At 42.4% G+C, this 26909-nt stretch overlaps 1 protein-coding gene across 1 annotated transcript in view; it reads right to left on the bottom strand.

Moving 5' to 3' along the window:
- ppfia4 (PTPRF interacting protein alpha 4) overlaps positions 1 to 24937 on the bottom strand; it is a 907198-nt gene extending 882261 nt beyond the window's left edge. The window contains exon 1 of the mRNA XM_068057116.1: positions 24518 to 24937. Coding sequence (XP_067913217.1) covers positions 24518 to 24757 — 240 coding nt within the window. The 5' untranslated portion in view covers positions 24758 to 24937. The remainder of the gene's footprint in view (positions 1 to 24517) is intronic.
- Between the last annotated feature and the right edge of the window lie 1972 nt (positions 24938 to 26909).

Genomic DNA, 26909 nt, shown 5'->3' with positions numbered 1-26909 from the left:
GTGAACTATTTCCTATACTCATGGAATGTCTTCATTGTTCTCCCTCCTGTACTTTGTGGCCACCCATGGGTACAACATTGTCTAAGTGCATTCGCATGTCATTTTTCGGTGTGGATCTTATTTCTCGCAACTTCTATGTACTTGCTGGCCAATTTTGTGCTGTGTGTTACAAGTATGACACCTACAAAATTCATGTCTTCCTGTGATGGATGAACTACGGTTGCCCTCAATAATGTATCGGCTGACAATTGGAAGGAATTGTTCACCTTTTGTTTGCTTAACTTTGGCTACCTTTTCAATCAACTGCAGTTCCAAGCATGATTCCTGCTCAGTAAAGAAAATCCTTGATTGCTTAAGACGTACAAGGTCTCTACCAGTTGTCTGGCTCTATGCTGAGGAGTTGCTTGTAGTTTGCCTTTTACTCAGTTGTGTCCCACCTGGAGCATGTAACTGCGTATCTGTCAGTTGCAGGTAATATCTCTTCACCTAAATCTCTTGGTCAGACAATACCATGACGATAGCCCATGTCAAAATTTGAGGTGTCCATTCATGCAGATATCTGCTGTCCAGAAATCTTGGTCTGGATTACTGATTTCTCCCAAGAATGCTCCTGTTTTTTTTCTCTTGTGGGTACTGCTGTACGTGATTCACTGCTCTTTGTGTACTTTCAGTACTTCAAAGCACAGAAATTTTGCTGTTGCACATCTTCCCAAACTGTCCAGTTTTTCCACACTGAAAACACTCAGCTTTACTTGCTGGGCACTGGTCTCGTCTGCGGGTCTTCTTGGCTCCACAACGTTGGTAAGGTTTTTCTATTTCATGCAACTTCTCACCTGTATATTTTCTCTGTTTCCCTGGCTTCAGATTAACCAGTTGGACGGGCATTGGACTCCTCTTCCACAGCTCGTCTTCAATTCGTAGGATGTCCCTATCCTGTTTGCAAACTTTAGCCTGTCTTACAATTTGAATGGCCTTTTCCACTTTAAGGTCTTCCTTGGATTGCAACAGGTCAGACAAGGATTCATCTGCTATGCTGACAACTATCCTGTCTGATTAGTTCTGTCTTTAATTAGTTGTACTCGCAACCTTCTGCCAATCTATAAATATAGGAGTCTACAGATACGCCAATCATCTGCACCCACTTATTAAATTTGGCTTGTTCCAAGATTTTATTGGTATAGAGATTAACGTATTTATCAAAGGCTTGAGGTACCTTTTCGAATTTATCAATAGCCTCGTTCATCCCTAGTCTGACAAATCCGTAGTCTGCTATCGTTCCTACTGAATACAGGAGGTTGTTCACTTGTATCCATATTGCTTCCTTTTGTTTGCTAAACTTTGTTAGGGTGTTCCCCTTTAACTTTAAAATTTTCAAGCTTGGCTTGAGGTGTTCGCGTTCTAGTCGGGGCTTTCCCATGTTCACGACCTCGCTGCACTTTCCAACAACCACCGCACTTTTTCCCCTCTGAGGCGCGCAATGGCTGGTGACTGTACTCTCCTCCCTAGTCGCTGATTTGACTGAGATCGCATTTTGCACCCAATTTATTTTCCCCAGTACGCCATTTAAATAAATGATTTTGTCTCATTGATCCAGGATCATCCTGGATTAAGACTCTGACCCGACTGCTGGATGTGCTCGAAGTACTGACGCAGAGCCCCACGCTGCTGTGCTGTGGTCTGAGGGGCTGCAGACTTCTTCACAGCCTCTTCTGCCACTAAGTAATTTTCTTACTATACAGGGCCAGTATTTATCTTGAAATTTCTTTGTTCCCCTGGTGTTTCTACCAAAGGTGAAATCTCCAAATTCTCCTGGTTGCTTTCACAGCTGCCGCCTTATTGCATTGTTGGGTTTGTATTAATAGCATTGTAAGGCATTCTAGACAAAGTTTTCGACTCCAGTAAAGATTAACGAACTGTGTAATTAACAGCTGCTATATACACTCTCAGCATTCCACCTAATCTAGCATCGTTTGTGCTGCTATACCTTCTTCTCAAGCCTCTCTCATGTGACTGTTACATCATTGCAAGTACAATGGGAGGGGGTCTCTCACTGTCTTCGGTATTAACCCCTTACATCCTTATACTACAGAAATGGGGCATTTTCTTCAGAACAGAGGACATTTGGCAAAGGGAAAATATTGGATGGGGACAGCAAACATTAGCATGGCCAGGGCATAAACCTCTGAACAGGAGTAGGAAATGCAAAAGCGGGACAGTGGCTGAACAGGAGCAAACGAATGCTGCAAAGGTGCAGCGTCAAATCTTTCAGCAGATCTTTGCAAGGTGAATCTCAAGTCTGAGTGGGGCAGAAAATCTCATGAGCAGAATGCGGTAAATGAGAAGCAGATTAAGTACTAAGAGGAGCAAATAGAGCTTATTATTTCTGAATGCACTGTCAATTTAGATGTGAGGCTGCAGAGATAGCTTCCACAAGGGTAAAGAACTTGCAATTTAATTATCAAAGTAATTTATTCACAACTGCACAGGTTGCAGCCGTGGGGAAGTTGTGATCAGCATGCTCTACAGCTCCATCTGGTGGTACAGCTGAACCAGATATTGACAAATGATTCAAATTAACATAAGAATTCCTATCAAAGCACCATCAACAGGCATGACAAGCAATCAGGACAACTGAAAATTTCAATACTGCAAATTCCATACAGAATGTTTGCATAGCAATTTTCATTGGAGCAGCTGACCAATAAAAGAGTTTACATATATGAGAGAGATATTACAGATTCTGCTTCCACCACAGTTTCGGACGCTCAACATTAAAATAAATTCTCCTGGCCTCTCTTTTTATTGGTTGTGTTCAATTTATGACCTGCAGTTCCTGAATCTTTTCTTAAAAGTTGTATGACAGATAGAGACAAACGAAGTTCATGTCAAAAAGTGAGCACAAAACTCAAGGCATATTGGCAGGGTGGGGGCAACTGCCCAAATAACAGATCTATACAAAAATGCACATTACATAAGAAATAAAACCAGTGAATTAGGAGCCCAAATTCAGCTTGAAGGGCATGATGTATTAGCCATCACAAAAACCTACATACAGACAGAGCATGGCTTGGAACTAATATTATGAGCTATAGAAACTTTAGAAAAGGACAGGGAAATTGGGAAGGGATGATTGTCATTATTAAAGATAGAATTACAGCAGTGGATAGAAGAGATTTTAGCAAGGATGATCAGGTAGTGGAAGCAATATGGGTAGCAATAACGAACAGCAAAGGATGCAAGACTTCAATAAGAGTTGCCTACTGGCCTCCTGTTGTAGCAACATAGTGGGTAGAGGGGAAGATGTACAAGTACAAAAGCCAGGGAAGCCTGTAGCAACAGAATAGATAAGGATCAAGACCATACCAGTATGTGATGGACAACAAACAATCTAACAGTCAGGTAATAACCTGAAAATAGTGGCCATAATATGATTGAATTTGATATTAGAATTGGCAGAGAGAAGAGTGTTCAAGAGTTTTAAATTTAGGTAAGGAAAACTTTGAAGTGATGAAAAACGAATTGACCAGAATAAACTGGGTTGGCTGTTAATGGGTAAACCTAAAACCAAAATTTGAAAGGTATTCAAAAAGTATTGTTAGGGTACCAAGACCAGTGCAGACCCTGAAAGGCAAAGGCTTCACTTGTGCAGTTAAGCAACCATGGTTAACAAATGACATGAGATAGTTTCAAGTTTAAAAAAATAGGCTTACAGAAATGCAAACTGGAAATCCAGTAGACTGGGCTGGCAGAGATACTAAAACGTAACAGATGGGAGTAGGCCATTTGGCCCCTCAAGCCTGCTCCACCACTCAGATTGCAGCTGATCTTCTACCTCAGCTGTACCTTCTTGCATGATGCCTTTATCCCTAGATTCCTTTCGCGTCCAAAAATCTGTTGATCTCTGACTTGAATAAACTCAACAACTAAGCATCCACAGCTCTCTGCAAGAGAATTCCAAAGGTTCATAACCCTTTGAGTTAAGAAATTTCTCATCTCAGTCCTAAATGGTTGACCCATTATTCCGAGACGGTGATCCCTAGTCCTAGATCCCGCCCCCCCCAGCCTATAAAAATACAAAATATAATGTCCCTCGAATATAAAAACAACAAAGGGATACAACAGCTTACATGCACATAGTCCACATAAATACAAAGTCCCAAGGTACTTATGACCGAGATGAATAAAAACACTCATTTTTGACACAAAGCCATTAGAAGGAGATATCAATTGAAGGGGCAAGTTTTGAGATGCATCTAAAACGGGCAGAGAAAGGGAGGGAAGGCCTAGGCAACTCAAGGCATGGCTGCCAATGGTGAAGCAATTAATAGAAAGATGCACAAGAGGACAGATTTGGAGGACAGCAGAAATCTGTAAGGCCTCTAGAGCTGGAGGAGGCCACAGAGATGAGAAGCAAGTCCATGGAGACCATCTCAGAGTCAAACACCATCACAGTCTTGCTCAGCTTAAGACAGTTAATGGTGCAGACAAAATGTCTTCAATACTTAGTTGGAAAAAATGTCTGTTTATCCAATATTGAACATCAGCAACAAATCAGAGACAGAGGTCTGAGAAGGTGATGGCGAGATAGAACGTCATAAGCATACATCTGGAAAATGAAGTGTTTCCGATGTTGCACTCTCATCTACATGGCTACCAAAGAAAGTAACAGATGCAAAAATGTAATGATAAAGACGACATGTACAGGAAATCAAACCTAAAGCAAAAGTCTTTATAAATACGTTGAGTGGCAAATACAGATGTAGACACGATTGATGGACTGTAAGGAAAAGGAAGACTTTGAAAATTAATAAAGTATTAATTTAACAAGTGCAGAAAGGATAAAAAAAAAAGATATTGAAATTAAGTTAAAAAAAACTGGAGAAAATAATGGGGTTTAAGATAGACAATTCGTCAGGACCTCACAGTTCCACCCAAGGGCATTAAAAGTGAGGAAATTGCAGATGCATTGTCCAAACCTCCTTACATTCAGGAGCTGTGTCTTTGGTTTAGAAGATTACAAATGTCACTATTAATTTAAAAAACCAGAGAGGAGGAGAAATTTTTTCTCGGAGGGTTGTGCGTCTTTAGAACACTGCTGCAGAAGATAGTGGAGGCAGGGTCATTAAATATTTTTAAGACAAAAGGTAGATAGATTCTTATTAGGCAAGGGAATTATCGGTTGTTGGGGGTAGATGGGAGTGTGGAATTCAAAACACAAATATCAGCGAGGATCTTATTGAAGAGCGGAGCAGGCTCGAGGGGGCAAATGGCCTACTTCTGCTCCTAATTCGTATGTTCATATGTGGGAGAAACCAGGAAAGTACAGAACCATCAGTTGTGAGGAAGTTGCAGAAAACTCAGTAGGAACAGAGCAACTGAGCATTTGGAAAGTGAATTGAAGAGTCAGTGTGGATTTTTAAGGGCTGACTAATCTAGTTGAAATTTTTGAGGTGACTAACATGGTTTTTTAAAAATTCATTTATGGGATGTGGGCGTCGCTGGATGGCCAGCATTTATTGCCCATTCCTAATTGCCCTCGAGAAGGTGGATGTGAGCCACCTCTTGAACCGCTGCAGTCCATGTGGGGTAGGCACTCCCACAGGAAGGGAGTTCCAGGATTTTGACCCAGCGATAGTGAAGGAATGGCGATATAGTTCCAAGTCAAAATGGTGTGTGGTTGGAGGGGACCTTGCAGATGGTGGGGCTCCCATGTATCTGCTGCCCTTGTCCTTCTAGTGGTAGAGAGTTTGGAAGGTGCCATCCAAGGAGCCTTGGTTCATTGATGCAGTGCATCTTGTATATAGTACACACTGTTGCCGCTGTGCATCAGTGGTGGACGGAGAAAATGTTTGTGGTTGGGGTGCCAATCAAGAGGGCTGCTAAGTTCTGGATGGTGTCGAGCTTGAGTTTTGTTGGAGCTGCACCTATCCAGGCAAGTGGGGAGTATTCCATCACACTCCTGACTTGTGCCTTGGAAATGGTAGACAGGCTTTGGGGAGTCGGGAGGCAAGTTACTCGCCACAGGATTCCTAGCCTCTGACCTGCTCTTGTAGCCACTGTATTTATATGGCTACTCCAGTTCAGGTAATGTCATTGACTGTCAAGGGGAGATGGTTAGATTCCCTCCTGTTGGAGATGGTCATTGTCTGGCACTTGAGTGGCACAAATGTAACTTGCCTCTCATCAACCCAAGCCTGGATATTTCCCAGGTCTTGCTGCATTTCTACACGGACTGCTTCAGTATCTGAGGAATTGTGAATGGTGCTGAACACTCTGCAATCAGCGAACAACCCCACTTCTGACCTTATGATTGAAGGAAGGTCACTGATGAAGCAGCAGATGGTTGGGCCTAGGACACTACCCTAAGGAATTCCTGCAGTGATGTCCTGGAGTTCAGATGATTGACTTCCAACAACCACAACCATCTTCCTTTGCGCTAAGTATGACTCCAACCAGCGGAGGGTTTTCCCATATTCCCACTGACTTCTGTTTTGCTAGGGCTCCTTGATGCCGTACTCACTCAAATGCTGCCTTAATGTCAAAAGAAGTCACTCTCACCTCACCTCTTGGGTTCAGCTCTTTGTCCTTGTTTGAACCAAGGCTGTAATGAGGTCAGGAGCAGAGTAGCCCTAGCGGAACCCAAACTGAGCAGGTTATTGCTAAGCAAGTGCCGCTTGATAGCACTATCGATGACACCATCCATCACTTCAATGATGATTGAGAGTAGACTGATGGGGCACTAACTGGCCAGCTTGAACTTGTCCTGTTTTTTGTGGACAGGGCATAACTGGGCAAGTTTCCAGGTAGATGCCAGTGCTATAGCTGCACTGGAACAACATGGCTAGGGGCATGGCAAGTTCTGGAGCACAGGCCTTTATACTATTGCTGGAATGTTGTCAGGGCCCGTAGCTTTTGCAGGATCCAGTGCCTTCAGTTGTTTGCTTTAAGGTAGTTATGGAAAAGGACAAAGATGGACCGGAAATAAAGGTACTGAATTGGGGGAAGGCTGATTTCAATATGATGAAACAGGATCTGGCCAAAGTGGACTGGGAGCAGCTACTCGTAGACAAATCTACATCAGACCAGTGGGAGTCATTCAAAAAGGAAATAGAGTTCAGGGCCAACATTTATTTATTTTTTTTTTAGAGATACAGCACTGAAACAGGCCCTTCGGCCCACCGAGTCTGTGCCGACCATCAACCACCCATTTATACTAATCCTACACTAATCCCATATTCCTACCACATCCCCACCTGTCCCTATATTTCCCTACCACCTACCTATACTAGTGGCAATTTATAATGGCCAATTTACCTACCAACCTGCAAGTCTTTTGGCTGCGGGAGGAAACCGGAGCACCCGGAGAAAACCCACGCAGACACGGAGAACTTGCAAACTCCACACAGGCAGTACCCAGAATTGAACACAGGTCGCTGGAGCTGTGAGGCTGCGGTGCTAGCCACTGTGCCGCCCCGAACATGTTCCCGTAATGGTGAAGGGTAGGACCAATAAGTCCAGGGAACCCTGGATGTCAAGCGTTACAGAGGATTGGATAAGAAACAAAAACACGAGTCTTATGGCAGATTCAGAGGGCTGAAAACAGTGGAGGCCCGAGAGATGTATAGAAAGTGTAGGGGTACTTAAAAAAGTAATTAGTAATTAGGAGAGCAAAGAGGGAGCATCAAAAAAACATTGGTGGGCAAGATAAAGGAAAATCCTAAGGTGTTTTATAAGTACATTAAGGGCAAGAGGATAACCAGGGAAAGAGTAGGGCCCATTAAGGACCAAAGAGGCAATGTGTATGTGGAGCCAAAGGACATAGATGACGTTTTAAATGATTACTTTTCATCTGTGCTCACTATGGAGAAGAACAATGTTGGTGTAGAGATCAGGAAGGGGGATTGTAAGATACTTGAACAAATTAGCATTGAAAGGGAAGAGATTTTTTTTTAAATTAGAGATACAGCACTGAAACAGGCCCTTCGGCCCACCAAGTCTATGCCGACCATCAACCACCCATTTATACTAATTCCATATTCCTACCACATCCCCGCCAGTTCCTATATTTCCCTACCACCTACCTATCCTAGGGGGTAATTTATAATGGCCAATTTACCTATCAACCTGCAAGTCTTTGGCATGTGGGAGGAAACTGGAGCACCCGGAGGAAACCCATGCAGACACAGGGAGAACTTGCAAACTCCACACAGGCAGTACCCAGAATTGAACCCGGGTCGCTGGAGCTGAGGCTGCGGTGCTAGCCACTGCGCCACTGTGGCATTTTAGTGGGCTTAAAGGTGGATAAATCCCCAGGCCCAGATGAGATGTATCCCAGGCTGCTATGTGAGGCAAGGGAGCAAATTTTCAAATCCTCTCTAGCCACAGGAGAAGTGCCAGAGGACTGGAGAACAGCGAATGTGGTACCATTATTCAAGAAGGGTAGTAGGGATAAACAAGGTAATTACAGGCCAGTGAGTCTATCAGCAGTAGGGAAACTACTGGAAAAAATTCTGAGGGAGAGTATTAATCTCCACTTGCAGAGGCAGGAATTAATCAAGGATAGCCAGCATGGCCTTGTCAGGGGAAGATCATGTCTAACAAATTTGACTGGCAAATTGGATCCAAAATGGTCTTCGTGGCAGGAGGCAGAGGGTGATGGTAGGAGGGTTGTTTTTTTGCAATTGGAAGCCTGTGACCAGTAGTGTACCACAGGGATTGGTGCTAGGACCCTTGCTGTTTGTAGTGTACATTAATGATTTAGACGTGAATATAGGAGGTATGATCAGTAAGTTCGCAGATGACACAAAAACTAGCGGCGTCGTAAATAGTGAGGAGGAAAGCCTTAGATTACCAGACGACATAGATGGGCTGGTAAGATGGGCAGAGCAATGGCAAATGGAATTTAATCCCGAGAAGTGTGAGGTGATGCATTTTGGGAGGATTAACAAGGCAAGGGAACATACAATGGATGGTAGGACCCTAGGAAGTACTGGGGGTCAGAGGGACCTTGTGTATTATCCATAGATCACTGAAGGCAGCAGCACAGGTCAATAAAGGTGGTTAGGAAGGCATATGGGATACTTGCATTTATTAGCCAAGGCACAGAATACAAGAGCAGGGAGGTTATGATGGAGCTATATAAAATGCTAGTTAGGCCACAGCTGGAGTACTGTGTACAGTTCTGGTCGCCACACTATAGGAAGGATGTGATTGCACTGGAGAGTGCGCAGAGGAGATTCACCAGGACATAGCTGAAATACTCCAGCTCAGGCAATGAAGAGACTGGATAGGCTAGGGTGGTTTTCCTTAGAGCAGAGAAGGTTGAGGGGAGACCTGATTGAGGGGCATAGATAGGAAGAAACTTTTGCCCTTAGCAGAGCTGCCAATAACCAGAGGACATGGATTTAAGCTAAGGGGCAGGAGGTTTAGAGGGGATTTAAGGAAAAAAAAATTTCACCCAGGAGGATGGCTGGAATCTGGAACACACTGCCTGAAGGGGTGGCAGAGGCAGGAATCCTCAACATTTAAGAAGCATTTAGATCAGCACTTCAAACACCACAGCATACAAGGCTACAGGCCAAGTGCTGGAAAAGGATTCAGAATAGATAGGATTGATGGCCGGCGCAGACACAGTGGTCCAACGGGCCTGTTTCTGTGCTGTGTAACTCTACGACTCTATGAATCAAATTTGCTGAAGACTGGCATCTGTGATGCTGGGGTGTTCAGGAGGGCTGAGATGGAACATCCACTCAGTACTTCTGGCTGAAGATTATTGCAAACACTTCAGCCTTTTCTTTTGCACTGACATGCTGGGCTACCACATCATTTGAGGAGCCACCACCTCCACTTAGTTGCTTAATTGTCCACCACCATTCTTTTTTTTTTCCAAAACCACCACCATTCGTGACTGGATGTGGCTGGACTGCAGCGCTTACACTGTTTGGAAAGCAAGTCGTCCTGGGTTATAGCTTCAACAGATTGACACCTCATTTTAAGGTATGCCTGGTGCTGCTCCTGGCATGCCCTCCTGCACTCTTCATTGAACCAGGGTTGGTCCTCCAGCTTGATGCAGAGCTTAGATCTGAGCCGTTGGTTATGGGATCGCTTAGCTGTCTATTGCATGCTGCTTACGCTGTTTGGCATGCAAGTAGCCGAGTTGTAGCTTCACCAGGTTGGCTTCTCATTTTTAGGTATGCCAGGTACTGCTCCAGGCATGCTCTCCTGCACTCTTCATTGAACCAGGGTTGGCTCCCCCAGCTTGATGGTAATTGTGGAGTGGAGGTTACGCCAGGTCATGCGGTTACAGATTGTGGTTGCTGCTGATGGACCACAGCGCATCATTGATGCCCATGTTTGACCTGATGCCATGAGACTTCATGGGGTCTGGAGTAGATATGGAGGACTCCCAGGGAAACTCCCTCCCTACTGTTTACCACTGTGCCGCCACCTCTGCTGGGTCTGTCCTGCCCATGTCCCAGGGATGGTGATGGCAGTGTCTGGGACATTGTCTGTAAGGTATGATTCTGTGAGTATGACTGTCAGGCTGTTGCTTGATTAGTCTGTGGGACAGCTCTCCCAACTTTGGCACAAGCCGCCAGATGTTAGTAAGGAGGACTTTGCAGGGTCAACAGGGCTGGGTTTGCCATTGCCGTTTTCAGTGCCTAGGTCGATGCTGGGTGGTCCATCCAGTTTCATTCTTTATTGGCTTCGTAGCGGTTAGATACAACTGAGTGGCTTGCTGGGCCATTTCAGAGGGCATGTAAGAGTCAACCACATTGCTGAGTGTCTGGAGTCACATGTAAGCCAGACCAAGTAGAAACAGCAGATTTCTCTAAAGGACATTAGTGAACCAGATGGGCTTTTATAATAAACAACGGTTTCATGGCCATCATTAGACTAGCTTTTAATTCCAGATTTATTAATTGAATTCAAATTCCTACTTCTGCCGTGGTGGGATTCGAACCCATGCCCCTAGAGCAATACCCTGGATCTCTGGGTTACTAGTCCAGTGACAACACTACGCCATCGCCTAGTGGAGAAAGGAGACTAACTATGTTGTCTATATGGGCTTCCAGAAGGCCCAAGAGATTCATAAAATTAAAGTGCTTGGAATTGAAGATGGGTTGGTAATTGGTTAAGAAGTAAGAGACAGAAAGTCAAGATGAAGGGATAGACAGGATGTGGCAAATAGTCTTTTCCAGGGATCTATACTGGGTCCTTAGCTTTTCACTATCGGTAGAGAAAATGGTATAATTAAGTTTGCATATGACAATAATTTAGGAGGCTCAATAAGTAGTACCAAGATGGGAGCAGAAAGTTTTGAAGGGAAATAGGCAGATTCACTAAGTGGACAAAACAGTGGCACACAGAGTTCAATGTGGAGAAGTGCAAGGTCATCCACTTTGGATCCAATAGACACATTACCAAATATTATCTATATGGAGACACCAGATCCGGGGAGAAACAAAATGAGTGTCCAAGTGCATGAAACCATGAAAGGTAGCACATGGGAATTTTAAAAAATCAAAAAGGCTACCAGAACATTGGCCTCTAGCTTAATGGTTGGAATACAAAAGTGAAGAAATGACGCCTCAGTTAAAGCTCATTTGAATGAGCTGTCAAATTAGTACCTTGCCCTTGCTCTTTCACCATGTCCCTGCAAACTATTCCACTTCAAGTATTTATCCAATATCCATATGAAAATTATTAAATTTGCTTCCTTCCACCACTACATTCCAGATCATAACTCACTGTGTAAAAGATCTTTTTGTCATGTCACCTGCGGTTCTTTTGGCAATTACCTTAAATCTGTGTCCTCTGGTTACTGACCCTCATGCCACTGGAAACAATTTTTCTTATTTGCTCTATCAAACCCCTTCATGATGTTGAACACTTCTTAAATTGCCCCTTAACTTTCAATTCTCTAAGGAGAGCATTCCCAGTTTCTCTGGTCTCTCCACATAACTGAAATCTTTCATCTTTGATACTATTCTAGCAAACCTGTTCTGCATCCTCTCCAAGGCCTTGACATCCTTCTTAAAGTGTCGTGCCCAGAATTGGCCACAACACTCCAGCTGGGGCCTAACAAGTGTCGAATAAAGCTGCAACATAACTTCCTTGATTTTGTACTCTATGCCTCTATTTCTAAAGTCTAAGATTCCGATGACTTTTTCAATAGCCTTCTCAACTTGTCCCGCCACCTTCAAAGACTTATGTATGTACAGCCCTCATGTCTCTGTGCCTCCTTCAAAATTATATCATTCAGCTTATATGGTCTCTTGAATATTCCTACCAAAATGAATCACCTCACACTTCTCTAAATTTCATCTGCCTCATTTCTGCTCATTGCACTAGTCAACGTCCTCCCGAGGTCTGTTGCTATCTGCCTCACTCTCTACTACAAAGACGACTGAAAATACCATTTCACACTTACACTTCTCAAATGATTACAATTTGACTTAATTGCTATGAATAGATGGCCCCGATAAATTACTCTTACTTAATAACCTGGTCACATCAAAATGTGCTTTCTATCTCATTATCGTATAGCTAACACCAAAATTAAGCTATTTAGATACTAATTTTCTATCAGTGTTTGTACCAGGTTTCCCCTTTGGCAAGGCTCTCCTATAGAAACAAATATAAATTTTAGTCCACCGAGACCAGGGCTAACAACTACTCTAAACATAAACTGGGACTGATGTAGGATTCTTGTCTCAATCTGGAAGGTGGAAAACATCTGACTGTAGACTCACTTTATACAGGCCATAACTACTGAAGTGTATTTGCAGAGAGAGACAAATACTGTACAATAGATACAACTGGAATGACTGTTAAAGAGTTCACTCATCCAGATCCTTCTGAAATGGCACCATTTCTGCCGTCAGTACATAGTCACCCACTTAATAGAATTTGATGTACTCGAAAGTATACAGGCCACTGCACCAGAACTCAACTATGGCAATTTTAAATTTACACCTGTGCGCTTCGGCCACAAGTTCAAAAGCAATTTCTGATTTTACGACATATTACATTTGATACAATGGAAATGCATTAAATGCCTTGGCAATAAATGATTATATCAGTGTCTTTCTCCTCACATTTCTTTCCCCTGGCCAATGGTTTACGAACAATTGAAAAGCTCTGAAAAACCTGATTACTCCAAATTTTCAAAGATGACTTAAAGTTAGATTTAACAAAAGTAACTATATACTGAAGCATGGGCTGGATCCACTCATTTACAAATCTCCTTCCATTTCTTGTGCCTGTGTGTTTTCTGCTGCCTTATAAATGCTCTTTTGTCAAGCCTCCAGTTTGAACAATTCAAACAAACCTCATCCACCTTTGCCTCGTCATGTTCTTTGCTTTGCTGCTTAGTCAGTTCATGACCAATTTCTAATGATGTGCTCGGAATACCAGCTTCTGCTTTAGATGTACAATTGAATTTAATATTTTAAAGCCTGTGTTATGACAGAGCTTTTATTTTTTTTTAAAGTTCTTTTTGAGGACTCATGTATTTTAAAATTATGGACATCGTTTTATTTGGGAAAACTGAAAAGGATTCCAAGGATTTTTTTTTTTTTTAAAACTGGGGTCATTGAAAGAACAGAGGTTTTGTTTGAAAACATTTACAGTAAGTCACCTGTCTTCAGATAAATATCTAGTAGGGTAGGGTATGTTTGATTGGGGGGGGGGGGGGGGGGGGGGGGAAGATGTTTACAGAGAAATGACAGGTCAAGATTTATAGGGGTCAGGAGGCTCGACTTGAGATTTTGTTTTTGGTTTCGCTTTGGACAATGTGTTGGGGAGCGAACTGTTTTGAAGGCAGTTGGAGAAAACCAGCCAAGAGAGCAGTCACCATCTCTTTGAGAACTTCCTGAAAATCAAGTGCAAGAAATAGTGAAACTGATGCTGCATTTCTCCCGTAAAGCCTGCCAGAAACCCTGATGTCACATTTCTCCTGGAAAGCCGGCCAAACTGTTTCTCAACGTCACCTGAAAAGAACTACTCTAGAAAGACCCCAGTGACAGCAGTCTATCCGTATTTGGGATACCAAACCAAAAAGACAACTGACATCTTTCCATATCTTCTCTTTTCTTCTAGAATTAGCAAATATTTGGTCAAAACATTCACTTTTTGTAACAGAGCTCTACTTTTTAGTTAACCAGGATATGCAAGAGTGCAAGAAAGAGGAGGGGCCAAGGTAAAAGGGAACTTTCATATTTCAATCTGTGTTAATGCTTTGCTTTGTTACTGATTAAATCTTGTTTTATAATAAACTGATCATTTTGTTATTTATTAAAAAAAACTGGCTGGCTTATGTTATTCTGGGATAAAGAGTAGAGTTTATTATTGACCACATCAGTAACTGGGTAAACAAATATATGTTATGACCTATGGAGAAGTGGAACTGAAAAAAAACAGTGCACTCTTCCCATCAGTGGTAACACCTGTTTGAGTGGATGCATGATATTTATCTCCCATTTTGTCAACCCTTGCTTCGATCTTGTATACTGATGATTGCTGAACCCTGAATACCAATCCTTTTCACCAAAGGCTAATGCTCTTGTTGGTCATCAAGGTTCAACCCGAATAAACTCCAACTCATCGAAATCTCGGCTGCTTGTTTTCTATGCCACAAATCCATCACTCTTGATCTTGCTGACTTTCACTGCCTCCCTAACTCCCTGTCCAACAATTTTCAAGTTTTCAGTCTCTTCAAAATTCTCCATGCTCTATCCTGCCCTCTGATATCTTCTCAGCCCAATCCTCTGATCTATATCTGCATCCCTCTCTCTTTCTCCAGTTACCAAAGTCTTTGGAACCATCTCCCTAAATCACGGTTTAGAAAACTCCTTTGCCTTGATACTTCTTTCCCCCTCCTTCAAAAGACTCATCAAAATCTCAGTCTGTTCCTTCAGTCACCTTCCAGAACTTTCTATTATTCCTGGTCGATTGTATTGCATCTTTCTTGGGACATTTTAATTATATATGTAAGGTAGAACAAATATCCAGTTTAATTCTACAACTTTAAAAATGAAGTTGACGGAGTACAATTGTTAATAATGCCTTTGTTCTTTCTTCTGTGTTATTTCTTAATGTATTCAGTGACTTGCACATGTGACCACAATGATAGAATTCTACGTTAAATTTGAAAGAAATAGTTAATTCTGAAACTAGGGTCTTAAATCTGAACAAAGGAAACTATGAAGGTATGGAGGAGCAAGTTGGCTATGGTGGCTTGGGAAAATTCATTAAAAGATTTGATGGTTGACAGGCAATGACTAGTACTTTAAAAAGTATTACACGGTTTACAACAAATATACATTCCTCTAAGCCACAAAAACCCAACAGGAAAGGTGAATCAACTGTGGCTAACGAAAGTTAGCGATTGCATTAGGTCAAAGGAAATGGCATACAAGGTCACTGGAAAAAGTGGTAAGCCGAAGGACTAGGAGCAATTTAGTGTCCAACAAAGGAGGACCAAGAAACTGAAAGAAAGGAAAAAGAGATTATGAATGCATGCTAGCTAGAAACAAAGGCAGATTGTAAAAGCTTCTTTAGGTATGTGAAAAGGAAAAGATTGGCAAGGACAAAATGTGGACCCATTGCAGGCAGAGACAGGAATGTTTGTGGTGGAGAATAAGGAAAGGGCAGAGAGACTAAACAAATACTTTGTATCTGTCTTCACAGAGGAAGACAGAAAATCAACCAGAAATACTAGGGAACCATGGGACATGTAAAAAAATGAGTAACAAATAAATTAGTATCAATAAAGAGTTAGTACTTGAAAAATTAATTGGAGTGAAAGTTGATAAATCCCCTGGACCAGATGAGCTGCACCCCTGAGTATTGAAGGAGGTAGCTACACAGAGATAGTGGATGAATTTGTGGCTAGCTTTCAAAATTCTATAAATTCTGGAAGGGTTCCTGCAGACTAGAAAGTGGAACATGTAACCCCATTATTGAAGGGAGCGAGAGAGAAGACTGAGAACTACAAACATTAGTTTGACATCAGCAATAGGGAAAATATTAGAATCTGTTATAAAGGATGAGATAACTGGACACTTGGAAAATAATGATATGATTGGGCAGAGTTAACATGGATTTGTGAAAGGGGAATCATGTTTGACAAAACTGTTGGGAGTTTTTTTTTGAGGATGTTACCTGTAACAGAAGAACCAGTGGATGTGGTGTATTTGGATTTTCAGAGGCTTTTGATAAGGTCCCACACAGGAGATTAGTAAACAAAATTAGAGCACATGGGATTGAGGGTAATATGCTCCCATGGATTGAGAATTGGGAAACAGACAGAAAGCAGTGAGTAGGAATAAATGGGTCATTCTCAGGATGGGAGGCTGTTACTAGTGGGTTACCACAAGGATCAGCGCTTGGGCCACAGCTGCTCACAATCTAGGTCAATGATTTGGATGCGTGTACCAATTGTAATATTTCAAATCCGCTGATGATACAAAGCTAGGAAGGAATGCAAGTTGTGAGGAGGATGCAAGGAGGCTTCAAGGGGATTTGGACAGGCTAAATGAATGGGCAAGAACATGGCAAATGGAATATAATGTGAATAATTGTGAAGTGATGCATTTTGGTAGAAAAGGAACAGAAAGGCGGAGTATTTTTTAAATGGAGGGTTGGGAAGTGTTCATGTCCAAAGGGACCTGGGTGTCCTTGTTCATAAGTCACTAAAAGCTAGTATGTAGGTGCAGCAAGCAACTAGGAAGGCAAATGGTATGTTGGCCTTCATTGCAAGGGGATTTAAGTACAGGAGTAAAGATGTATTGCTGCCATTGTATAAAGCCTTGGTGAGACCGCACCTGGAGTACGGTGTACAGTTCTGGTCTTCTTTTCTAAGGAAGGTTATACATGCCATAGAGGGGTGCAATGGAGGTTCACCAGACTAATCCCTGGGATGGCAAGATTATCTTACGAGGAGATACTGAGGTAACTAGGCCTGTACTCTCTAGAGTTGCGAAGAATGAGATGTGATCTCATTGAAACTTACAAATTTCTTACAGGGCATAACAGTAGATATAGATAGGATGTTTCCTCTGGCTGGCGAGCATGGAACCAGGGGCCACAGAATAAAAGGGGAAGGCCATTTCAGACTGAGACAAGGAGGGATTTCTTTACCCAAAGGGTGGTGAATCTTTGGAATTCTCTACCCCAGAGGGCTGTGGAAACCCAATCATTGAGCATGTTCAAGACAGAAATTGATAGATTTCCAGATACTAATGACATCAAGAGCTATGGGGATAGTGGGGAAAAAAATAGCAGAGGTAGATGATCAGCCATGATCTGTTTGAACGGCACAGCAGGCTCGACGGCCCTAATGGTGTACTCCTGCTCCTATTTCCTGTGATCCGATATCATAAAATAGTGGGCACTGAAATTCCTCGAGATTGGGAAAGATTTCTTGTTAAACTTGTCACAATCATTAAAAAAGGTGAAAAAATGGGAGCAAAGCATAAACAGAAGTACTCTCGTTCCTCCAACTGGTAGTTAATGGAAACAAAATCTCCTTAAATAGGTCTGTTAGTTAAGAACTATCCTCCAACCTAAATGAAACCTGCCATTTTCAAACCCCTCTCACTTCATCGAGCAATTATATTGAACATCCTCTGACCAGCACGCTTTCAGACTATGTTTTGAAGCATATGAACTAGAAGATTATAGATCAGCAGTATATTTTTGTGACTCACATACCTTCCAACTGGTATCTATGATTAAGGAAAGAGCACTCTTCACTAACATTCCCTACTGAAGTGTTCACTGATGCTCGTGCAAGTGCTAAAAGAACAGTTCCCCGAGGAAGAACACCTGACCTTTTTGATCTCAAGACGGGTTGGGTAGGGAAATTATTTCATTCCAACTCAGAGGTGCTACATACATAACTTGGAGAACCAGAAAAGAAAGTACTCAAGAGTCATGGAGACATTTACAGCGCAGGAGGCCATTCTGACCATTGGGTCCATGCTAGCTCTCCACGTAGCTATCCAGTCAGTCCCACTCCGCCACTCGATCCCCATAGCCCTGCAAGGTTATTTCCTTCAAGTGGCCATCGCATTTCCTTTGAAGTCATCAATTGTCTCTGCTTCCATCAACCTTGTAGGCAGCGAGTTTCAGGTCATTACAACCCACTGCGTAAAAAAGTGCTTCCTCATATTCCCCCTGCATCTTTAGTTTAGTTTAGAGATACAGCACTGAAACAGGCCCTTCGGCCCACCGAGTCTGTGCCGACCATCAACCACCCAGTTATACTAATCCTACACTAATCCCATATTCCTACCACATCCCCACCTGTCCCTATATTTCCCTACCACCTACCTATACTAGGGGCAATTTATAATGGCCAATTAGCCTATCAACTGCAAGTCTTTGGCATGTGGGAGGAAACCGGAGCGCCTGAAGGAAACCCACACAGACACGGAGAACTTGCAAACTCCACACAGGCAGTACCCAGAATTGAACCCGGGTCGCCGGAGCTGTGAGGCTGCGGTGCTAACCACTGCGCCGCCCAAAACCTTCAATCTGTGTCCCCTAATCCTTGTACCATTAGTTACTGGGTACAGTTTTTCCTGGTCTAACTTATCTAAGCCGGTCATAATCTTGTACACCTCTATTAACTCTCTTCTCCATCTCTTTTGTTCTAAGGACCCCAGCTTTTCCAACTTAACCTTGTAACTAAAATCCCCCAACCATGGAACCATTCCCGTAAATCTTCTCTGTGCCCACTCAAGGACCCTCCCATCCTTCCTAAAGTGTGGTGAGCAGAACTGGATGCAATACTCCTGTCGTGGCTTAACCAGAACTTTATAAAGGCTAGGCATAACTTCCCTGCTTTTGTACTCAATGCCTCTCTTTATAAAGCGCAAGATGTCATATGCTTTACTAACCACTCTCTCAATATGTCCTGCCACTTTCAAAGAGTGATGCACAGGCCCAATAGCTTCCAATGGAGGAGCTGCGAGCGTCAGCGAGATTGGCCACCGGGGGGATCGAGCGTTGGCAGTGAGTTTACAGACAGTCCGGGTACCTGAGCCCAGCCTGCGGTCAGTGAGCTCACTGGGAGAAAAACAGAAAATGCTGGAGATACTCACAGAAGCTGTGGAGAGAGAAACAGAGTTTATGACGACCTTTCATCAGAAGTGGGAAATGTTGATGATGTTATAGGTTTTAAGAAAGTATAGAGGTAGGGAAAGGGGCAAGAGGAGGAAAGAACAAAAAGGTCTGTGATAGGATGGAAGGCAGGAGAGATTAACTGACAAAATGAGATGATGGTGGAAGACAGAGATGGCAATGGAATAAGTAAGGAAACTAAAGATGAGTTTAAGAGGAGGTGTAAATGACAATAGTGGAATTATTACCAATAGCTGCTGTCCAAAAGAGTGGAAGTGATTATTAATATCTGAAGTTGCTATATCCAGTGTTAAGGCCAGAAGGCTGTAAGGTACTGAACTGAAACAGAAGGTGCTGTTCCTCAAACTTACTTTGAGCTTCATTGGAACAGTGTAGGAGGGAGAGTGGGAGCGGAGCACAGAATTATAATGGCAGGTGTCCGGAAGCTCAAGGTTACACTTGCAGCTGAATGGAGATGTTCCACAAAGTGGTTACCCAATTTTTATTTAGTTTCCTCAATAGCGGAAACCACACTGAGCAGTGAATACAGTATACAACTATATGGTCCTGGACTTAGTTTTAGGAAACGAAGCTGGGCAGGGTGGAAGGAGTGGTTGTGGCAGAGCATTTTGGCAGTAATGATCATAAGCCAATTAGTTTTAACTATTATGTTAAATGACAAAGATAGAACAGGAGTTAAAGTTCAAAATTGGGGTAAGGCCAATTTTACTAAGCTGAGGAGTGATTTCACAAAGTGGACTGGAAACAGCTACTTGAAGGTAAATCAATGTTACAGTAGTGGGAGGCATTCAAGGGAGATACTCAAGGGGTTCAGAGTAAATATGTTCCCACAAAGAAAAAGGGTGCGTCAGCCAAATCTAGAGCCGCCAGACGTCGAGGACCATACAGGGCAAGATAAGGCAGAAAAGGAAAGCTTATGTCAGATGCCAAAAACTCAATGCTGCAAAAAAACCGGGAGAAATACAAAAAGTGCGAAATCAAAAGGGAAATTAGAAAGCAAAGAGAGGGCAAGAACATTAGCAAGTAAAATCAAGGAAACCCAAAGATGTTTTATCGATGCATTAAGAGCAAGAGGATAATTAAGAGTAGGGCTCATAAAAGACCAAAAAGGTAACCTATGCGTACAGGCGGAATAAAAATAAGAAATGCTGGAAATACTCAGCAGGTCCAGCAGCATCTGTGGAGAGAGAAGCAGAGTTAACGTTTCAGGTCAGTGACCCTTCATCAGAACTGGCAAATATTAGAAATGTAATAGGTTTTCAGCAAGTAAAGTGGGGGTGGGGCAAGAGATAACAAAAGTGATGTTGCGAGGACAAGGTCACAGAGAATAACTGACCGGAAGGTCATGGATCAAAGGCAAATGGTATGTTAATGGTGTGGTGAAAGCCAAAGCATTAGTACAGAGATGGTGTCTGACAGAAAAATGAACAGCCCTGGCCCCAAGCACAAACATGAAAAATAAAACTGAGTAGGCACAGTAGAAGCAAACTAAAATAAAAGAAAAAAGGAAAACTAAAAATAAAAGGGGGGACCAGTCATGCTCTGTAGAGGCGGAAGATGTGGGTGTGGTTCTTCATGAATACTTTGCGTCTGTCTTCACAAAAGAGGGGGCTTAAGGAGGAGTAGTATGAAATATTGGATGTGATAAACATAGGGAGAGAGAAAGTATTAAAGGAGATTAACATCCTTGATATATCACCAGGGCCAGATGAAATTAACCCCAGCATGTTAAAAGAAGCCAGGGAGGAAACAGCAGATGCTCTGACCATCATTTTCCAATCCTCACCAGATACAGGTGTGGTGCTGGAAGATTGGCAGTCTGCTAACATTGTACCTTTGTTTAAAAGGGAGTGAGTGATACCCCAAATGACAAGTCACTCAGTCTATCCTCGGTAGTGGGCAAATTATTGGAATCAATTTAACTGTCACTTAGAAAGGCACTGAGTAATCAAGGACAATCAGCATGGTTTTGTTAAAGGAAGATCATGTCTGACCAACTTGATTGAGCTTTTTGAGGGGGTAACGAGGAGGATTGGTGAAGGTAGTGCAGTTGATTTGGTCCACATAGATTTTAGCAAGGCTTTTAATAAGGCAGACTGGTAAAAAAAAAAATACAAAATTGGTTCAGTGGCAGGAAACAAAGGGTAATGGTTGACGGGTGTTTTTACGACCAGAAAGCTGTTTCCAGTGGGGTTCCACAAAGCTCAGTACTAGGTCCCCTGCTTTTTGTGGTATTTATTAATGATTTGGAGGTCAATGTAGGAGGCATGATCAAAAAGTTTGCAGACGACACAAAAATTGGCTGTGTGGCTGACAGTCAGGAGGAAAGCTGTAGACTGCAGGAAGATATCAATGGACTGGCCAGGTAGGCAGAAAAGTGGCAAATGGACGTCAACCTGGAGAATTGAGAGGTAATGCAGTTGGGGAGGTCGAACAAAGCAAAGGATTACACAATAACTGGGAGGATACTGAGAAGTGTAGAGGAAGTGAAGGATCTTGGAGTGCATGTCCACAGATCCCTGAAGGTAGCAGGACAGGTTGATAACGTAGTTAAGGCGGCACATGGAATACTTTCCTTTATTAGCCAAGACATAGAATACAAGAGCAGGGAGGTTATGCTAGAGCTAAATAAAACATTAGTTAGGCCACAACTTGAGTACTGTGTGCAGTTCTGGTCACCTCATCACAGAAAGGATGTAATTTCACTAGAGAGGGTACAGAGGAGATTTACAAGGATGTTGCCAGGATTGGAAAATTGCAGCTATGAGGAAAGATTGGATAGGCTGGGGTTGTTTGCTTGGAACAGAGGAGACTGAGGGGATATTTGATTGAGGTGTACTGATTTTCTTTAGCAGAAGGGTCAGTGACTCGGGGTCATAGATGTAAAATGATTGGTAGAAAGATTAGAGGGGAGCTGAGGAATTGTTTTTCACCCAGAGGGTGGCAGATGTCTGGAACTCACTGCCTGAAAAAGGGTGGTAGTGGCAGAGACCCTCAACTCATTTAAAAAGTGTCACCTAAAGCCCCTTAACCTCCAGGGACACGTACCAAGTGCTGGAAAATGGGATTAGGCTGGGTGGATCGTTTTTCGATAGGTGCAGACACAATGGGCAGGGTGGCCTCCTTCTGTGCTGTACATTTTCTAATATTCTAAATATCTGAAGAGGAAGAATGTGCAGGGATGTGGAGAGGGGACTGGGGAGTGGCAGTATGTGAATTGCTCCTTAGGAGGGCCAGCATAGACACGATGGGTTGAATGACCTTCTTCTGCGCTCGAACAATTTTATGATTCTAGATGCACCCCTAGGTCCCTCTGTTCCTACACACTCTAGAACTGTGCCATTAATATATATTGCCTCTCCCTTCTGTCAAAATGCATCACCTCACACTTGTCAGTATTAAATTCCATCAGCCACCTGCCTGCCCATTCTGCTAGCCTACACCCTGTTGCAGAATATAAGAACTTTTCCCTTCTTTAAACTTTCCTCATACATCAGCGGCCTAGAGCACGCAAACAGAACCAGCGCCAACACTTTCTGGATGCACAAGAACAAGCCTAAAAAGCATGCGGCAGAAATACCAGAGAATAATTAACTAGAAATATCAAGGAGCTCACATAACCATTCTAAAATCATTTAGCTTTGCTTACATTTTTCAGCTTATCAAGGCCAAATTCTATTCCCAAGCCAAAATGACTACACAAACTTGGCTAACTCTAAGAGGATGAAAATAAATATACAGAAGTGTTAAAATAGAGTGGACAAAAAAGGTAGCTAGTTTCCAATCTATTGGTGTCTACAGTTTCCATTGACTCCCTCAATTATTGTCAATGCCACACAAATCCATTCCCTAAACTGTCTCAACACAATTGCAAGTACCTTAGGTATTTATTTGCATCAAGTCAGTTTAGCCTTATTAGAACTTGTATATCAAAGTAATTGATATTTCTTGGATGTATCTGTTTGGGGAAATGTTTTACATGTTTTCCCATGTAAATTCTTGGAGGACACAGTCTCAATATTTACTATTTTGTATTCATCCTCAGTTGAGACCAGTGCTAACAGAAGACATACTAGCTTCAAAGACAACAATCAAATGATAGGAAACAAAAACAACTTTTTCCCTCCAAAACACAAAATGGACTCAGATGTAGCACACTCTTGTTTAGATGTTACCTGAAATCTATGTCCTACAGCCTTGACAACACAGTCCCAGCAGTTTATCATTTTCCATGTTAAATTACTGCTCTATTTTTGTGCAATTAGTTTCATTGTTAAAAGTTGTTTGAAGGTTCTCATGGTGCGAGCAAAATGGTAAAACGATAAAAAAATGTCTTACTCCATTACATTAGTTTCATTGTATTGCAGGTTTTCTCCTCAATTGGTGTTGCTGCTCCATAGGGTATGAGCTATCATTAGGGACTCATTGCAAACATGGTGTTCCATGTCAAAATGATATCAGAACAGATTTGCTTTCAATAAAACAATCCATTACAAAATAACTTGTTCAGCAAAAAATCAATTTATCAAAACATTAAAAACCAGCTAACATACAGTCTGTTGAGAGAGACTATGCCTTTCTGGAACAGTACAGGAAATATTTAAGATACATATCCATGACACTGCAATATGATAAATTGAATGCCCCTTGATCACTTTAGTATTAGCACAGATACACTGTTACACAATAACCATTCAAAACCTGAGTGAAAACAAGATAGATTTTTTTATATTGCTAGATCCACACTTGCAACTATAAAATTTAAACAAATTTTCAAGGGACTAAAACAATGATTTGTAGTCTTCACAAACAAATCTATTCTTGTTTTAAATTCCAGCCCCCTGGTGGTAGCGTGCAGACATACTGCGGGCAGGTATTTAACAGTTTAAAAACCGTTACGTCCCATCGGTTCACTCATTTACCTGAAGACAGGTGCATGACACATTGAATTGCCTTCAGAGATTCCTACATCTTTCAAAAACAAAAAAAGCAGGTTCTCTTACATAACTCACCTACAAACTGGTTTCCATTTACCAAAACAGGTCCGAGCTTTTAAAAAGCTATGCAATCACTGTTGTAATATATTGAACACTATCGATAAATACCCATATTGATCACCGATGGTCCCATATTGCTCATAGACTGTGTGCTGCAACATAACAATTTAAGCGTTATATAATTATCAGGCATCGCACAAACAAGAAGAATTCCCTTGTGGCCCCAGCACCCAGTTGCAATCCCATTTTGCTTAATCCCACTCTGCAGTTTCTTCCCTTCTTAAAAGATTTTGTGGGTGGTGATTTGCTTTTCACAAATAAAAGAAATGCCATTCAGCAGCACCAAGTGCAGCGGCCGGCCCCATTACCTGAGGTAAAGCTGAATTCAGCTGGCGCTGCAGTAGATCTCTCTCGTGGGCCACCTCTTGCATCCTCTCTTGAGTGAGAGACAAAGTTTCCTGCGTCTCCCGCAGGGTCTCCATCAGCTTATCCCGCTCGTCCAGCATGTTCACCATCAGCTGCTCGAAATTGGCGTCCTCAGCGCCGTTCTGGGAGCCCCTCTGGGTGAGGGTGTCCTCGCTGATGGTGGGCATCACCTCGCACATCATCCTCCCCACCGACCCCACTCCAAAACCAATAATGTGCTCACAAAAATAATAAATCGGCCGGCTCTCTACTTGAATTTAGCCGCCTGCTCCCACGGCCGATTGAAGAAGCGCCGCTCCCACTTACTCCAAGAACCGGGAACCGTGCAGGCACGCCACCACTATCCTGCCGGCACCAACCGCTCCTCCCCACGCCTGCGCAACGCCCCTCCGCTCCCAGCCCTTGCGTCACCACCATATTGTGCGCATGCTCGGGAGTGCCCCTCCCCTCCTCTCCGTCCCGCCCACTGTGCAAGGAATTGGTTGGGACAGTTTTTGATTGGACCTCTGAGACTGACACTAAATTGCCCCAGTGTCACCAAACGGAAACGTAATTCAATTTGGCAAGTGCAAATAAATAAAAACAATCCAATTAAATAATATGCTTGATAAGCAACCGAAACATGAACACCAATTAAACGATCAAATTGTAATTGGTGTCTACATCACCTTCTGTACCCTTCTGTAGTGGAATGCCTCAAGCTTGGGTAGAGTCTAACCAGTTCTCAACAATTATTTTTTCAGAAGTGAAACAGCCATTTATTTATTTGCGTTTAAAAATATACCTCGATTTGGAAATGAACACAATTCCATTTGTTTAAATTTGTGATATTCGTTGAAGAGCTACAAACATTGGTGGGGATATCAACAACAATTCTAGGCATGGTTACGAACTCTGATTGGAGATATTGCTGGAGGATTGATCACGTGATGTCTGTAACTGTTACTGCATTTGCCTTATAAGAGTAGGGGACTCTCGTTGAGCACCTTCGCTCATGATTTCACACAAGCAGCTATTGGACAAATAGCAGAATGGATAGCAAACTGGCTGCAAAAACTGAGAGCACTGGTTAAAGATAGTTACTCAGACCACCAAAAGATGGGAAGTTTTGTTCCATACGGATCAGGACTGGGACCACTGTTATTCATCATTTACATAAACGATTTGGACTCGGGAATCAGAAGTACAATTTCAACATTTGTAAATGATACCAAATTGGAGGGCATCGTTAATGCAGAGGATTGTGATAATAAATAGGAAGACATTAATAAACTTTGAGAATGGACATGTAATTGGCAAATAAATCTCAATATTGATAAGTGAAAGGTCAGAAGAATAAGGAGCCAAATACTGCTTGGAAAATAAGTGTCTAAGTGGGGTAGAGGAGCAGAGGGATCTCGAGGTACAGATACACAAACCATTAACGGTAGCAACACAGGTTAATAAGATCAAAAATAAGCAAAGCACTGGGGTTTACTTCTATAACAGTGGTTCTCAAAGTGTTGTCCACGAGGATCCTCCAGGTGGTCTGCAGGAAGGTTCAAAATGCAAGTCACTGATGCGTAATGCCAAGCCCGAGGTCATATGAGAGAATAGATCAGAACCCTCATCCCCACCATTTGTGTGACATCACACAACCAGACCAACTTCGGCATGCGCAGCACGAATCATCAAAAGCGCAAGCAACAACAATGTTCCTTAGTATATACCCCCTTAAAAAGGGGACATTCAGTACCTTTTAATTGAGAACAAATGACAATCCTTATGAAAAAAGATTTAAAGAATGCTTGAAATACTATTCACAGGTCTGGTCTCTGTATTAATCAAAGGATGTAGAGGCACTGGAGAAGGTACAAAAAAATTTACATGGATGATACCAGAACTGAGAGGTTATCTCCATCAGGAAAAATTGAACAGGCTGGACAGGAAGACTACAGGGTGATCTGATTGAAGCCTTTAAGATTATGAAAGGGTTTGATAGGGCAGACAGAGAGAAGTTTTCCACTTGAGAAGAGGAAAAGCCAAAGCTAGTGGAGGAATACAATAGCAAACAGATAGTCTATATGTAAGGTGTACCATTCCAATATCCTACTTGTAATTAGTAATAATCCTATAACTCACTGATATTCAATTTGTAACTGCAGCTAGAATTCCCCCTGCACTGCACAAGGTGCAGTCATGCTCCCTATTTGATGTCATTTTTAACAGGCCCCATCTCTCTCCCGTACTCCTTGGATTCTGGTTTAGACTCTGGTTCTGTGTGATGGTGTCAACTCTAAACTGGAAGCTTCAATCAGAGTTCGTCCATACTTGGATTTCACATGTCAAAACTGG

Source organism: Heterodontus francisci, chromosome 25 (genome assembly GCF_036365525.1).
Source record: "Heterodontus francisci isolate sHetFra1 chromosome 25, sHetFra1.hap1, whole genome shotgun sequence".
NCBI lineage: Eukaryota > Metazoa > Chordata > Chondrichthyes > Heterodontiformes > Heterodontidae > Heterodontus > Heterodontus francisci.
This window is presented reverse-complemented; position numbering and strand designations above follow the sequence as displayed.